Raw genomic sequence first — 15226 nt, 5'->3', positions numbered from 1 at the left:
AAGTGGATTTCTGCCAGACAGTTGTCTGCTAGGAAAATTACAGGAAGGCATAGTATCTTTTCAGAGCCAAAGGCCATGTTTATGTCGGCATTTGTGGAGGCCACTTCAAAGGGAGAGACAGGAAAGATGCCAGAAAGCACCTTGCTATGAAAAGGAGCCCGCAACACATTCCCGAGCTGCATGAGCTGTCCGGTGTGAAGGGGCTTTGACTTTTGCATAACAGAGGCTCACAACAGGTATGGGTAAAATAATTTCTTCAGACATTTACTCATACCTCTTCCAAAAAAGTCACTTAACAGAGATGGGCAGAGGTTGAGCTCCATCCAGTGACATGAGCGGCAGCATTCTGTACTAGGCACAGGGCCATTTAACTGAGGAAAAGTTTTTAAAATTCTAATTCAAAAGAAAAAGAATTGGAATTGGTGAGGAAAAACATAGGGCTTAAAGCAGCTGGTTTTTTGAAAGAACTGAAACATCACACTGCAGATAGCCACTCTTAAGTCGTGGCCATCACATGGCTGGAAGTAGGGTATCCTATGTCTCTGGTACATCAGAGGGACTTGACCTCATTGTTTCCAAGACATTTTGATGTCCCCAGTCACCTTCTAAACTCTTGTGGGTCACAAAAGACAAGCAGCCCTCCTCACATCTTTGGAATGTGAAACAAAGGGTTGTGCAGTTGGTGTGGATGGGACTGACACCGAGCCCAGAGCTCTGTACCCTCTGCAATCAGAGAGGAGATGGGAAAGGGGTTACATGGCATTTAATGCAATATACTCAAGATCTGATGTGCACAGGGTCCAGGGCATGCTGGACAAGAGGTACTCAAATCCTAGTCACCACTACTAAGTGGATAAGTCACATCTTTTTATTATTATTTTTATTTTATGTATGAGTGTTATGCCTACATGTGTGAAAGCGCACCTGTGTTGTGCAGTGCTCACAAAGAACAGAAAAGGGCATCAGATCTCTTGGAACTGGAGTTACCGTTGGTTGTTAGCCCCCATGTGTGTACCAGGATTTGAACCCAGGTCCTCTGCAAGAACAGTCAGTGCTCTTAACCACTGAGTCATCCCTCCAGTCCTGATAAATCACTTCTTAACTCAATAGTGGGTATGACACTACCACAGGATTTCTAAGAGGGCTAAACAGAATCTACATAAAACACATATGGAGCTTAAGACATGATACCCAGAAGACATTTGGTGTGAGCTCTAGTCCCCTATTACACTCCCTTCCTCCCAACACTGTTATCCATCTCCATGCCCCTGCTCCTGACTGGGATCGCTCAAGGCAGCAACCCGCTACATAATCATACAGCATGCCAGGTGGGGAAGTTCTTCCCAGGACCCCTGAAATCATCACAGTCCACATGCCCCTGCATAGACATGTCTCCAGCCCTCTCCTATAAGGCCCATTATCCTGCACCTCACCTGCTGCCATGATAATGGTTGTACTTATTATTGTACCCCTGCCCCACAAGCCCCATTTCCATTTCTTTTATTTGTCTCCCTATAGCCCCAGCTGGCCTGAACTTGTTATGTACACCAGGCTGGACTTGAACTCACAGAGCTCTGCCTGCCTGTCTCCCGAATGCTGGGATTAATGGTGTGCACCACCACGCCCGGCCAAACAAGCCCCATTTCTACAGTAGGATTACAGTCAGCCTTATCATCACACTGTAACATGACTGTCTGTGACAATAGATGCTGGTGTTATTGGCAGGTGGCTGACACCTGCTTGGCATCTCAGAGCCCAGTGGCTGCGGCACTCCTTACACCCCACCTTTCCTTGCTCCACACCCTTTGGTTCACTTGTCAATGGCCCTCTACAATATAGGCTATAATCTGACACTATTCACTGAGCAGGAACTCCCAGATGCTTTGCTCAAGTCCACATGGCTTGAGAATGACAGAAAGAGGGGCTAGAATTTGATTTTCAGACCTGCGTGGCTGCACTCTGAAAGACCACAAGCAAATAATGGAAAGAAACTGAAGCGGGTAGAGGAATTCTCTTACCTGATTCTGAAGAGTACCTTCTTCATCGGAGGGGCCAACATCAGCATTTGATGACAGCACAGCCACCAAACCTTCCTTAAATTCCTCAAAGTTAACCTGTGGGAATTTGAATAAAGAGAGGACTCTTACTTTCCACAGATCCACATTTAATATAAAGGACAAATTTTGGATCATTTTCTCAGACATATCTGATGGCTCCCTTTCAGAGTGAGAATATTCATTTCACTTTTTCAAATACATTCTTAAAATTATTTTCATTAGAAAAATATACTAAAGAAGATAAATGTGAACCACCATCCTACCACAAAATAAACTCTGCTAACAATTTTATAAAACCAAATCAAACATGATTAGAAAACAACCACTGGGTGTGATCTGTAGATGGCCCCAGAAATTCCTTCTATCATCCCTAAAAGAAAAACTCTGGTCCATTTGCTAATAACTTTCTTTTCACAAGTATCTTTCTTAGGCTGATGTTTACCAGTTGCCCACACCCACTGCAGCTCTTCGCCTCATGCCAACATGCTGGACAAATGCAGGGCACAGAGCTGGCATGTAGGAAGAGATAACGGGAGCCCTCTAAGGGTCAAGTGCAGCTAAAGGAATTTAGATCCTCTTTGTAGGGAAGGCTAGAGTATGTCACAGGGACCCAGGACAGAAAGGTTGTTCTTTGGTTATCAGTAACAAGAAAAAGGATTTCTTTGCTGTTATTAAAAAAATTATTAAAGAATAACTAGAAAACAGACAAAGCCTGGTGCTATGGGCACATGACCTACAGTCCCAGCTAAGGAGGCTGAGGCAGAGAACTGCTTGAGCCCAGGACACAACAAGAGCCTGGGTGACACAGCAAGATTCTGATTTGAAAAAGGAAAAGGAGAGAAGGGAGGTGGGAGAGAGGAGAAAGGAAGAGGAGGGGAGGGAGGAAAGGAGAAGAAGAGATAAGTACAAAAAGAGCTCAAACCTTCACAATTTCATTACCTTAAAAAAATTACAAAGATTTTGGCAAGCAAACATTCTAATTGTTCAGTATATACATATATTTTCATTTCACCTTATAAACACAAGGTCTCTCCCTTATACACAAAAGTATCTACTTACAAAAACTAAAATTAGTTTAAAAAACCCATCAATGAACTTCTCTAAATGAAAGAGCATATAAAAATAGAAACTTCAATAAAAATATGTGGTAATCCCAGCTACTTGGGAGGCTGAAGCAGGATTGAAACTTTAAAGCTAGTTTGAGCTGTGTAGGAAGACCTTGTCTCAAATAAAATAAGTAAAAAGGAGTGGGGGCATATCTCAAAGGAAGAGTTTTTGCCAAGCATGCAGAGGACCCTGGGTTTAGCCGGATGTGGTAGTTACATCTATAGTCTCAGCACTTGGGAGGTGGAGGCAGAAATACCAGGAATCAAAGCTAGTCTCAGCTACATGTCAAGTGTGAGGCCAGCATGAGCTACACGAAACTGCCTCAAAAACCAAAAACCAACCTACCAACTCCCTCCCAAAACAAAAAACCACAACAACAAACAAAGACCCTAGGTGTCACTATTCCCTAATAATAACAATAATTAACACCCATAATTAATAGCCACTTAAAAGTGCTCAAATTAAAACAGGATAGTACTTAAAAGTGTCAGGATTCTAGACTGAAAACCTTCAGTGCGAATGAGGCTGTCTTGAGAGGGAGACTCCTATAACACTCCCACAATCAATAGACATATCTAAAGGGTCTCTGTCTACATATCAAAAATAGCTCAACATTTATATGACCTATTTACATGAATAACAGAAATTCATGTTTAAAAAGCAAAGATAAGAGCCAGGCGTGGTGGCACATGCCTTTAATCCCAGCACTCAGGAGGCAGAGGCAGGCGGTTCTTTGTGAGTTCAAGGCCAGCCTGGTCTACATAGTGAGTTCCAAGACTGCTGGGGCTACAGGGAGACCCTGTCTGAAAAAGATGTCCGCCCCCAAAGCAAAGGTAAGTTCTAGATCAGTCAAGACCACAGAAGAGACTCTGTCTTAAACAAAACACAACAAAACAACACCCCCCCACCCCATCTCCAGAAACATAGCCAAGCATGGTAGTGCATGCCTATAATATCACCATGCAGAAGGCAGAATCAGCAAGATTATGAATTCTAGTCAGCGTAAGTTACACTGTAAGACTCTTGCTCAAAAACTAAGTAACTAACCAACTAACATGAAATACTAAAGAGCAGGTTAGAAATTAATAGAATGTAGACTAAAAAAATAGAAAACATTAATGAAACACAGAGAGCTGGTTCACTAAAAGATAAAGCCAACAAGCCAAATTAAACAGAACAATGATAAAATTAAACAGAACAATGACCCAAATTAATAGAATTAGAAGTGAAAAAGAGGATATTCCAACACATAGTAATGAAATTCAGAGTATTACTGGCCAATACATGGAAGACATATATCCCAATACATTGATAAACCTAGAAGGAACAGACAAATTCCTAGATGTATAGGACCTATCAAAATTAAAACAACAGGATATAAACACATCTTCAGCAAGCAACGAGAATGAACCAATAACAGTCTCCTAACAAAGAAGAGACTAGGACTGGACAGATTCACTGCTGAGTTCCACTAGATCTTAGAGAAGATCTAATATTTTTTAATCTGTTCCATAAAAGAGAAGGTCAAAGAACACCAATCACACTCATTCTATGAAGCCTATATTACCCTGATAAGAAAACCAGGTAGGTCAGGTATGGTGGCAGCCTTTAATCCCAGCACTCGGGAGGCAGAGGCAGGTGGATCTCTGTGAGTTCAAGGTCAGCCTGTCTACATACTGAGTTCCAGGCCAGCTGGGGCTACAGGGAGACCCTGTCTCAAAAGGACCAAAAAGCCGGATGTGGTGGTGCATGCCTTTAGTCCCAGCACTCGGAAGGCAGAGGCAGGCGGATCTCTGAGAGTTCAAGACTAGCTTGGTCTACATAGTGAGTTCCAGGCCAGCTGGGGCCAGAGGGAGACCCTGTCTCAAAAAGACCAAAAAAAAAAAATATCTATTGGCTTTTCCCATGAAGACTCTTATCTGAATAGGTTTTTCTATTTAACTCAAACACAAGGCATATATAAAGTGTATTTAGAAGCAATTTATGTGCAAGACAAGGATATGTGTGCCTGAGACTCACTCCAAAATAAAATAATGGAAACTGGCTTTTCTCTATTCCCTGATATTCTCTCTCTTCCTAATAGGATGGTGATGTCATAGCCCCACTTATAACACCTCTGAAATGGAATAACAGGGATTCATCTTGCCTCCGAGAAGCATCCAAAGTCAAAACACAGCTAAAATTTTAAGTGAATGTCTGCAATTGGTTCTTTACAAAAACCTCTTCTCTTAACAATTAAGTTAGGGAACATAATCACTGAGGCCTACAGATTTAGTAATAGTGATTTTTATTTTGTATTTTGAATGTATGCACATGCTGAAGGGTGTCACTTTTATTAAAAAACCAAAAACTATATTAGCAAATTTTTGCTATGCATACTATGAAAAAGCATTAACTTGCCTGTTTTTAAAGTCAGTTAAAGCCTTTCTCCTTTAGTAATCTATTTTCTTAGACTAACAACTCTTTTTATCAACTCAGAACTCTTAGGACAATTGAGTGTCTTTTGTTTTTGATTTAGAAATTGAGACAAGGGCACAAATTGAAATTCAAAGTTGAAATCATCACGCACAATATAGTTTGAAAAAACAACAACAAAATCCTAGCCCCTGAAGGGATGCCCATCACCCTGTTCCTCCAGTGAGCTAAGCACCAGAAAAAGCCCTCTTCCCTCCCCATCCATTCCCCTTAGTAAGCTGCCAGATTGAGTGAGCAGACTGAAGGGATCTAAGGGCATGCTAGGACGTGCTCTATTACTGACCTACCTGAGCCCTGGCTTTCTCTTAAGTACACTCTGCAACCTGCTCTCTAGGACACACTAGAGACAGAGGGCACCTCACACTAAGCTGCTCTCTGAATCCGTTGTGACTCCAGACACCACCAGCTTCTTCCTACCTGAAACCTCTCCACCCCAGCTCCAAGGGCCTCATCGCTGCCAGCCTGGAGAGGCCTCCCATACGCCTGCTCTGAGTTGGACTTGACAGCTGCTCAGAGACCGTCACAGATGCTGTCCTTGGGCTGCTCTCACCTGAGATTTTACTGCTGCTGCTTCAGAGCATGCTGGACTGCCTTTGTGAGCTTAGGGACTACCCAGTGGATCCCAGGTTCCCCTGTGTAACTTGATGTTCCCAGAAGTACAGTGGGTGCCACCACAGCTGAGCAGGCCTGCTCTGCCTATCTCCTCAACCCCACTGTGCAGAAGTTTACCAAGAGCAAAGTCTGGAGTTGGAGCCAAGGTGGGTGGTGGTGGGACAACTGCCCAGCACTTCTGCTTTTTTCAAGGACGTGTCCTTTCAATTTGAAAGAAAATGGTAAATACTGCTACAGAAGAAACTAAGACAAAGTTCACGCTGCTTGGAATAGCGGTTATGTGTGGAAGCACTGGGAATTCGTGAGCACAGACCAAGCACAGGCAAGGGTTAACCGGTTTTGAAAAGATGAGATTCTTTTAACAGCAGACTGGGATGACAGTAATCATCCCCTGAAAATGATTGGTTTCATGCAATAATTTTTTAGCACTTATACACCAGGCACAATGTGGGTACAACAGTAGATACAGTGGACAAAAAAATCTGCCTCAAAGGATGCGCATTTCAGGAGGCAGCAGATAAACAGAAATAGGATTTTAGATGGGGAAAGGCCAGAGAAAGAAGTGACACACAGAAAAGCAATAAAGGTTTTCAGGGAGTGGGGTGTGGTGGTTTGAAGGTACTGAGGGTAGTCACTATGATGGTGACATTAGGACAGTCAAGGCGGTGTGCATGGACACAGGGCATTCTGAGTGGAACAACATGTACAAAGACCCTGAGGCAGACATAGGCCCACACGTTTGCTCTCCAGCTCAGGCCAGTGTGACTGGAGCAGAGTGAGGAGAAGGAAAAATAGCCAATATCAGAAAGAGGCCAGAAGGGGACTTGTAGGTCATTGTACAGACTTTGGCTTTTCTCTAACTGAAAAAAGGGAGTCGGGGTGACAGCTCTGTCTTCCCCCTTTATCTACTGCGATGCCTGGAGGCAGAAGTGGGGAGACCAATTGGGATGTACTGCAGGAACATACGGAAGTAATGATGGGGATTGAACCAGGTGACAGCAAAGGACGTGGGTGCAATGGTGGGCTCTGTACACACACAACGAAGGCAGAGCTGCCAGCCCATAAGCAGTGTGACAGAAAGGGAACCCAAGATTTCTGCCTTCCATAGCAGGGAAGATGGAGATGCCATTAATCCTGAGGGGAGAGATGGTGGGAGGATTTGTGTGTGGAAGGAACAGAAGTTCAGTTTGGGAGCATGCTAAGTTTGCAATGTCACGTTCTGGATCCAAGTGTAGATGCTGGGAGCAGTGGGCTATCTGTGGGCTGTGGGCCAGGGAAGCACCATCAGTCTGTGGATACCATGGGAAGTCACAAAGGAAGTGAGGGTGGTTAGAGAGGAATCAGATTCCCAGCTCTGGCGATAGAAAGGCTGGGGAGACAAGAAACCAGCAGGAGGCTCTAATGCGTTATTGGTACAAGAGGAAACTTCTAGAACTTTGGGGTTTTAGTATCGGGTGGAGGAAGGTAGTAATGACTACAGACAACCTTGGGTGACCATGCATAACTGACCCTTTGCTTCTCTCCCAGGAAGGGAAGATGGCAAAGTGGCTGAGGTGGTGCAATAGACTCGGTGTATTTTATCTTTAGCCAGACAATCCACACTCCTGTGACCTCTTTAGTGTGAAACCAGATGACTGGTGTGGCAGGGTGTATTTGTGAGTGTCTGTGCACTGGAGGGGCGATCGTCAACAGCAAACAAAAGAACTCATAACTGGTTCTTCACCCATCAAAATGTGAACAAACATTTCTCAAGGGAACACTAAGCGAATGCGTGCTCTCCCTCACACACCCTGACTCCCACCCATCTTTCGGTGTTCTCACGCGTGCGCTGTCTCCTCTTCCTACATCCTCTGCCACCCAGTGTTCTTTGATTTGTCTATCAAGATTCAGTTCTATAAGCACCTCCTCCAGGAAGCCTCCCTCAGTCTCTGCCACCATTGGGTACAGGCGCTCCTCCTCTGTGCTTCTTCCCAGCCCTTTGGTTCTCTATTTTGAGATCTTCCCCCAGCCACAGAGCATCCTCAGCTGGGGACCCTCTGTAATTCAGACAGGGCTGATTTCCATGACTCATCTCACCACTGATTAGCTGTGTGAGGTAGGCAGGTTACCTCTCTGTGCCTTGGTTTCCTCGTCTGTAAAATGGGTGACGATCACAGCTCACACCTGTGGGATTTTTGTGGCAATGGAATGTGCTAGTTTGCAAGGCAGTAAGATCAGACCTGTGAGTTACTGTCATTTCTCCTTATAGTAATAGTAATATTTTGTTGTTGCTGTTTTGGGTTTTGTTTTGGTTTTGTTGGTCTTTTGGAGACAGAGTCTCCCTGTAGCCCCAGCTAGCCTTGAACTCACTATGTAAACCAAGCTAGCCCTGCACTTACAGTCAGTAACCCAAGCACAGAATATCTTTGGATGGAAGCCTTTGGGACTCTTGGTCCTCTTCGGCCTTCAAAAGCACCAGCAGCTTGTACCCTGTGAGATCCCAGTCACCTGTGCCTGGCACTATCTCTTTATTTATTCTTTGGAGACCTGAGCTCCGAGTCACTGTCCCCTCCCCTTCCCAGCTCCCTTGTGACCTGCACCCCATGGGTCCATACACCCTCCTCTCCTCTTCACTTCCAGTTTTCAGCCAGTCTTCGTGGCCACATTTGGCACTCGACCTCACCAGCAAGGACACTCCAGGCTATTTCAAATGGCTTTGAGTCTACCCACCACCTCCTGCTGTCCCACACATTGCTGAACTGTCACCACTACTCCAAGGCTTTGACTTCAAGGAGACCTCTCCTCTTTGAGTCCACCTTTGTCCCATCTCTCATGTTTTCTGGATTCTCTAGCCTCTGACCCAATCTAGGCTCTGTGGTCCATTTGGTATTTTTACTCCCTTCCCTCTTATTTCTCTGTTAAAGCATCTTGGCAAAAGCTGGGTCTGAGAAGAACATTCCAAGTGCTGTAATGCAGGCCTGACCAAGGGAAGAGATGCACACTGCTAGGGGACAGGAAAGACAGGGATTGCCTCTGCCTGTCGCTGCCCAACTGGCCTGCTCACTAGTGCTCTCTAGGGCCCCTTTACCACACACAGGAACCATATGACTCCTGTCCCCTCTGTCCCTCACAGTTCATAAGAAGCCACTGGATGTATCCCCCTTCTACCACACCTCAGGTCTACCTGCACTTGGACCCATCCTGTCCTTCCAGCCTGTGCCAAGCAGCATGCCTCCCTGTCTCAGTCATGGTTACTGAAGACCTTGGTGGCAGCTAAGGGCACTGCCCAGCAATGCCTTAGGGAGAGGTAGATAGCAGGCAGTCCAGCATGGGGGCTGGAGCTGGGGGTCACTAGGATCCCCAGAGCCATGGCCTGCCATAGCTTCCTTCCCTGACAGAAGGTAGAGCGTCTCACCTTCAGCTGTGGGGAGAAGGAGAAGAGGAAAGTCTCTCCAGTACCATAGAAGCTTTTGCTGAGTCGGATAGCCGAGGAGGAGAAGGCGCCAAACATCTGGAAAGCAGAGAAAGAGCGAGGTAGAGGAAGCAAGCTAGGAGTCCACAAGCCACCATGTTCACCAGGCTTGGTAATGCAGGCTCAGCCTCAAGGGCCCAAGGGGAGCTGGGGGCAGAGCTGGGATGGGGAAGCTCCAAGGTCACTGGCCTGGAATTTGAGAGCCTTTGAATGTATGTGCCAAGTCCAGTCTATCTTTTCTTTTTTTGGTCTTTTTGAGACAGGGTCTCCCTGTAGCCCCAGCTGTCCTGGAACTCACTATGTAGATCAGGCTGGCCTCGAACTCACAGAGATCCACCTGCCTCTGCCTCCCGAGTGCTGGGATTAAAGGCGTGCGCCACCACGCCCGGCTTCTTTTCTTAAATATACTTTGAAATACACATTTCTGGCCTCTGACCCAATCTAGGCTCTGTGGTCCATTTGGTATTTTTACTCCCTTCCCTCTTATTTCTCTGTTAAAGCATCTTGGCAAAAGCTGGGTCTGAGAAGAACATTCCAAGTGCTCTAATGCAGGTCTGACCAAGGGAGGAGGTATGTATGTTTCAAAGTATATTTAAGAAAAGATAGACTGGACTTGAAGGGTTGGGGCTGTACTTCATTTGAGTGCTTGCCTCTCATGCATATGGTCCTGGGTTCAGTGTTCACCATTAACATACACACACACACACACACACACACACACACACACACACACACACACCCCACAGACCGGAAATAAAACCTAGAAAAAAATACTCTCTCTTAAATACATGGTGTGTGAGTATTGTATGCATATGTGGGCATGGGTACACATATACTTGTCTTTGCATACATGTCAAGGTCAAGTGTCTTCCTCTGACACTTTCCCTTTTATTTTCTGAGGCAGGCTGTCTCACTGAATCTGGAGCTCACCCAACTAGACTGGTTGGCTGGCCACCAAGCCCTCAGGATCCTCCAGTGTCTGCCTTCCAGTGCTGGGGCTGCAGGCACATACCTCCACACCCAGCCTTAATGGGTGCTAGGTGTTGGACTCTGGTCCTCAAGCGCTTTACTGACTGAACCACCCAAATATAGTTTTGTTTTTTTTTTTTGTCTTTTTGAAGCAGGGTCTCCCTGTAGCCCCAGCTGTCCTGGAACTCACTATGTAGACCAGGCTGGCCTTGAACTCACAGAGATCTGCCTGCCTCTGCCTCCTGAGTGCTGGGATTAAAGGCGTGCGCCACCATGCCTGCTCCAAATATGCTAATTTTATACAAGTAATCCTTCTAGAAGAACTAGAAGTCACACACAAACAGGAAGAAAACAAAACCACCTCGACTCCCCTTCTTCCTCCCCAGGATGACTTCTCCCAGCATTCTGGAGCATTTCCTGCTGGCATCTGCTTAGTGCCAGTATATAGACTTTCTCCAGAAAGATCCCAGGCAAGCTTCTGGTATGGAAGCTGCTCTGCCTCCTGAGTGCTGGGATTAAAGGCGTGCGCCACCACGCCCGGCTCCAAATATACTTATCTTATACAAGTAATCCTTCTAAAAGAACTAGAAGTCACACACAAACAGGAAGAAAACAAAACCACCTTGACTCCCCTTCTTCCTCCCCAGGATGACTTCTCCCAGCATTTTGGAACATTTCCTGCTGGCATCTGCTTAGTGCCAGTATAGACTTTCTCCAGAAAGATCCCAGATAAGCTTCTGGTGTGGAAGCTTCTTCCCTCTTACTTTCCTCTATTGATGTCAAACACAGAAAAGTTCAGAGCTGGAGAGCTGGGGATATAGCTCAGTCAGGAGAGGGCTTGCCTGTCACATATAAAGCCCCAGATTCAACTACCCAGCACCACCAAAAGAAAAAAAATCGAAGTAAATAGGGATTCCTCCACCTAAACTCAACAGCTGAGGGGCTTCCTCTATCCACTGTTGTTGCTGTCTCTCTTTATATATTTCTCTGACCCATTTGATAGTAAGTGGTAGACAGCTTGACCCTTCACCCCTAAACATGTCAGCTTATATAACCCCAGGGCTATTACTACACTAGGACAGCTAACAAGGATTCCTAGTATTATCTGTATGTACCATCCCATATTTGATTTTTCCCTCATTGTCCCAGGAATACCAATTGTGATCTACTTTAAGAGAAAGGCAACATGTTTAATAGCTGTGGTTCTATATCCTGCTTCTTGCCTGCCCAATATTTGGCTGACTTAGCTCTCTCTTCCTCTTGTGGGACAGTTACTGGCTGTGGATGCTCACAGTGCTGCCTGGTGGGGCTGAGATCCATGGGCAGATGTGGGCTGCAGTGCTATGTGGTGGGGCTGGATCACTGGCCAACTGCGGGGTACAGAGTTTAGGCTTAGTGCTAGGAGACACTTCCTCATAGTCCACAGTGCCCTGCCACAGAAGGGGCTCCATCAAAGACGGTGACTGTCCTGGCCCTGAGACAGGAAGTCCTGCCAGACAGGCTCTCCTGTCTATGTGGGGGACCCCTGAGATCTCAGCCAGCTCTAGTATGTTCCTTCCATAGAGGAGCATTTGAAGTCAGCTCTCAATCCCATCCACCTTCCACAAGGAGAGCCTGTCTGAAATTCCACAATGAAGTGACCATTCCAGGCATAGCAGCGTGAGGTTCCTCTTGTGATGTGGGAACTGCCTTGGCTGTCTCCTCTGACTTCCTCCATTCCTTGTCCCCTCCCTTCCATTCTTCCCCACCACCTGGAGATGTTTTCAATATGTATCTGTTATTAAGGTATAGATCACCTGCTTGAAATCCTGCCATGAGAGCTAGATGTGGTGGCACCTGCCTATATTCTCAGCTTGAGGAGGCTGAGGCAGGCAAGAGGAGTTCAAAGCCAGCATAGCGACATATGGAGCTTCAAGCTGGCTTGTGCTTTAGAGAGTGAGACCCTTTCTCAAAGCAAAACAACCCCTCCATGCTGTTGTGCTTGGGAGCATAAGGATGCAGTTTTGGGGTTTTTTGTTTTGTTTTTTTGTCTTTTTGAGACAGGGTCTCCCTGTAGCCCCAGCTGTCCTGAAACTATGTAGACCAGGCTGGCCTTGAACTCACAGAGATCCACCTGCCTCTGCCTCCCAAGTGCTGGGATTAAAGGTGTGCACCACCACGCCCAGCTAAGGATGCAGTTTTTAACATAGTCAATAATTTGCTCAATACCCTCCATGTGCAAAAAATTAGGCCATTAACTCTAAGGGCGCTGGACCATGTAGCTTGATCTTGCTCTGCTTCATGTCTAACTTGTATCCAATGTGGCTTCGGATTCAGGAGTGAACTAATGAAGGCCTGGCTCCCAATATGGCACATCCCAATGCCACATCAGTGTGCCCTTACAGGTGACATCATCTGTCACCTCTGCCTTCTTGCACTTCATGCTGCCCTGGGCAGGACCCACTGGCCTGGCTGGGAGTCCATATGCCACAGCCCAGCTCACCTGCCCATCCTGGTCTCTCAACAGCAGCAGTACTGGCCCACTGTGGCCCTCCATCTGCCGATACAGTCTCCGTAGACTGAAGCCATCTCTCGATGTGCAGAAAACAAGACTCCAGGGGTGGCCAGTGATTCTCGGGGGGAGGTGGAGACTGAGCTGAGGACAGGGCTGGAGGTGAGTGACTGCTTCCCTTTGCCCTCCTTCCAACATGCAAGCTTTCCTCTCTATGCCCATTAGCTACAGTCCTTGGAGATAGTTTTAGTTCTCAGTTTACAGATAAGAAAACCAAGGCTCAAGGAGATGGAGAGTAGCTGGCAGAGCCAGGAATCAAACCCAGGACTGGATTCTGAGAGCTCCCCTTGGTCACCTGATCCCTAGAGGACAGAGGACAGAGAAGAGGCTGAACGCCTCCTTCTGACACCCCCTCATTGTCTGTGCCACCCCAGCTCTGGCTTTAGTCCCCAGGATCCATGTGACACTCAGCACTCTCCTCTCTACCCAGTGAGGAGAACAGTGCTACTGTTCTTGGGTCTTTTCACTAGAGAGGACAGGGAAGGCCTGGGGAGAAGACATGATTGGCCCAAGGTGACATAGTGAGCTGGGGACACTGCAGCTGTGACTCCAGTGCCCCTGGGTGTGGCTGGCACAGGGAAGAGGCTCAGGCTGAAGTCATGGTGTATAGAATGTGCCTGAACCTGCTTAATCTCTGAGGCACCCAGGACCTGGCTGGCTTCTGTCAGTTGGGGCTCTATGGGGTCCTCAGGGGCAGAGGCTGGGGCTGCCTCCTCTTCTTCTTCTTCTTCCTCCTCCTCCTCCTTCTCCTCCCCAGACAGGTGGTCCTCCACCTGGGTAGGCTGTGAAGACACAAATAGGCTTGGTGGATTGAGAGACACAGAGGAACTGGGTAGCACCCCAAAAGCTGGGGCTGCCGACTAGCTCTTGCCAAGGCCGGTGCAAGCCTAGCCCAGCCAAGGGAAGCTGGGAAGCACCCACCACAGCCAAGGTGTCCCTTCCCCAGTCTGCTTCCTTCCAGCTGGCTACTGCCAGTGAAGCAAAGTGGGGAGCACAGCCTTGGCACAGTGCTACTCAGATGGAAACTGTAGTCTGTTGCCAGTATGCTCTGGCCCTAGGGTGGGCATCAGACTCTAAGCTCTAAGCCTGAAAGAAGGCAGAAGGGCAGGTGGAAGCCTGCCACAACCATGTGTGTTTGGACATTAGACAGTGACAATAATCATAACAATGGTTGACATTGGCACAACCCAGACTCTGATCATACATGGTCTCTTTGAATTCTCCCTGAGACTTGTGGAGATGTTTCTGATTTCTCCATCATACAGGGAAGTCCAGGGGTTCATCTTCAGTCAGAGATGTGATGCCTAGTCATACCTAGCTCTGTGTAAAATGTGTTTACCCATGTGTGTTTACACCACGTGTGCTGGCTTGAAATAGGTTTTGGGTAGATTGGTGTTACTTGTCAGTGTGTTTTGAGGGTGAGCTGGGGTTTATATCTGTGTATCAGTGGACATATACCGAACATCTACACTCTACCACAGTATGTGTGTGTGTGTGTGTGTGTGTGTATGTGTGTGTGTTCATATGTTCACATGGACCTAGAAACAATGACACCAGGCTCATCATAGGAAGGAGACATCTGTCTGAGGAGAAACGCTTAGCATGACGTCTCCTGCTCTTCCTGTTTATCAGGTTCAGGCCTGGAAGGGTCCTTACTATGGGACCCCAGAAGGGACAGGAACAGGGGTCTATTCCCCTCTGGAGGGTCTCAGAACCTTGAAGCTAGGGGCTCAGGCCTTGTGTTCCTATATCAGCCCTTGCTCTAAATTCCTGGCCACTTAGGAAGGACTTGAGAGGGACAAATCACACACACACACACACACACACACACACACACACACACACACACCCCTCCAGCCTGACCGAGGCCACTCCCTGCTAAAGATTTCACTCCCTTCTCCAGAGAACCCACAGCCTGTTCCGATCCCTTACCAGCCGAGTATAACGCCAGCGTCCGCCTTTCATTCTCCTGTCACAGCCCAGCAAAATAGAAAGTCCTTGGCC

At 46.9% G+C, this 15226-nt stretch overlaps 1 protein-coding gene across 1 annotated transcript in view; it reads right to left on the bottom strand.

Moving 5' to 3' along the window:
• Positions 1–15226, bottom strand: part of Tldc2 (TBC/LysM-associated domain containing 2) — a 23075-nt gene extending 7849 nt beyond the window's left edge. Inside the window, exons 1-6 of the mRNA XM_008851174.2 lie at positions 15155–15226; positions 13846–14004; positions 13154–13306; positions 9646–9741; positions 8360–8383; positions 2019–2114 (exon numbers count right to left, since the gene is read on the bottom strand). Of these exons, the coding sequence (XP_008849396.2) occupies positions 2019–2114; positions 8360–8383; positions 9646–9741; positions 13154–13306; positions 13846–14004; positions 15155–15187 (561 nt within the window). The 5' untranslated portion in view covers positions 15188–15226. The remainder of the gene's footprint in view (positions 1–2018; positions 2115–8359; positions 8384–9645; positions 9742–13153; positions 13307–13845; positions 14005–15154) is intronic.

The sequence above is a fragment of the Nannospalax galili genome, unplaced genomic scaffold, assembly GCF_000622305.1.
Source record: "Nannospalax galili isolate Female #2095 unplaced genomic scaffold, S.galili_v1.0 scaffold2126, whole genome shotgun sequence".
In the NCBI taxonomy this organism is placed as follows: domain Eukaryota; kingdom Metazoa; phylum Chordata; class Mammalia; order Rodentia; family Spalacidae; genus Nannospalax; species Nannospalax galili.
Note: the sequence above shows the minus strand (reverse complement) of the source record. Positions and strands in the feature narration are given on the sequence as shown.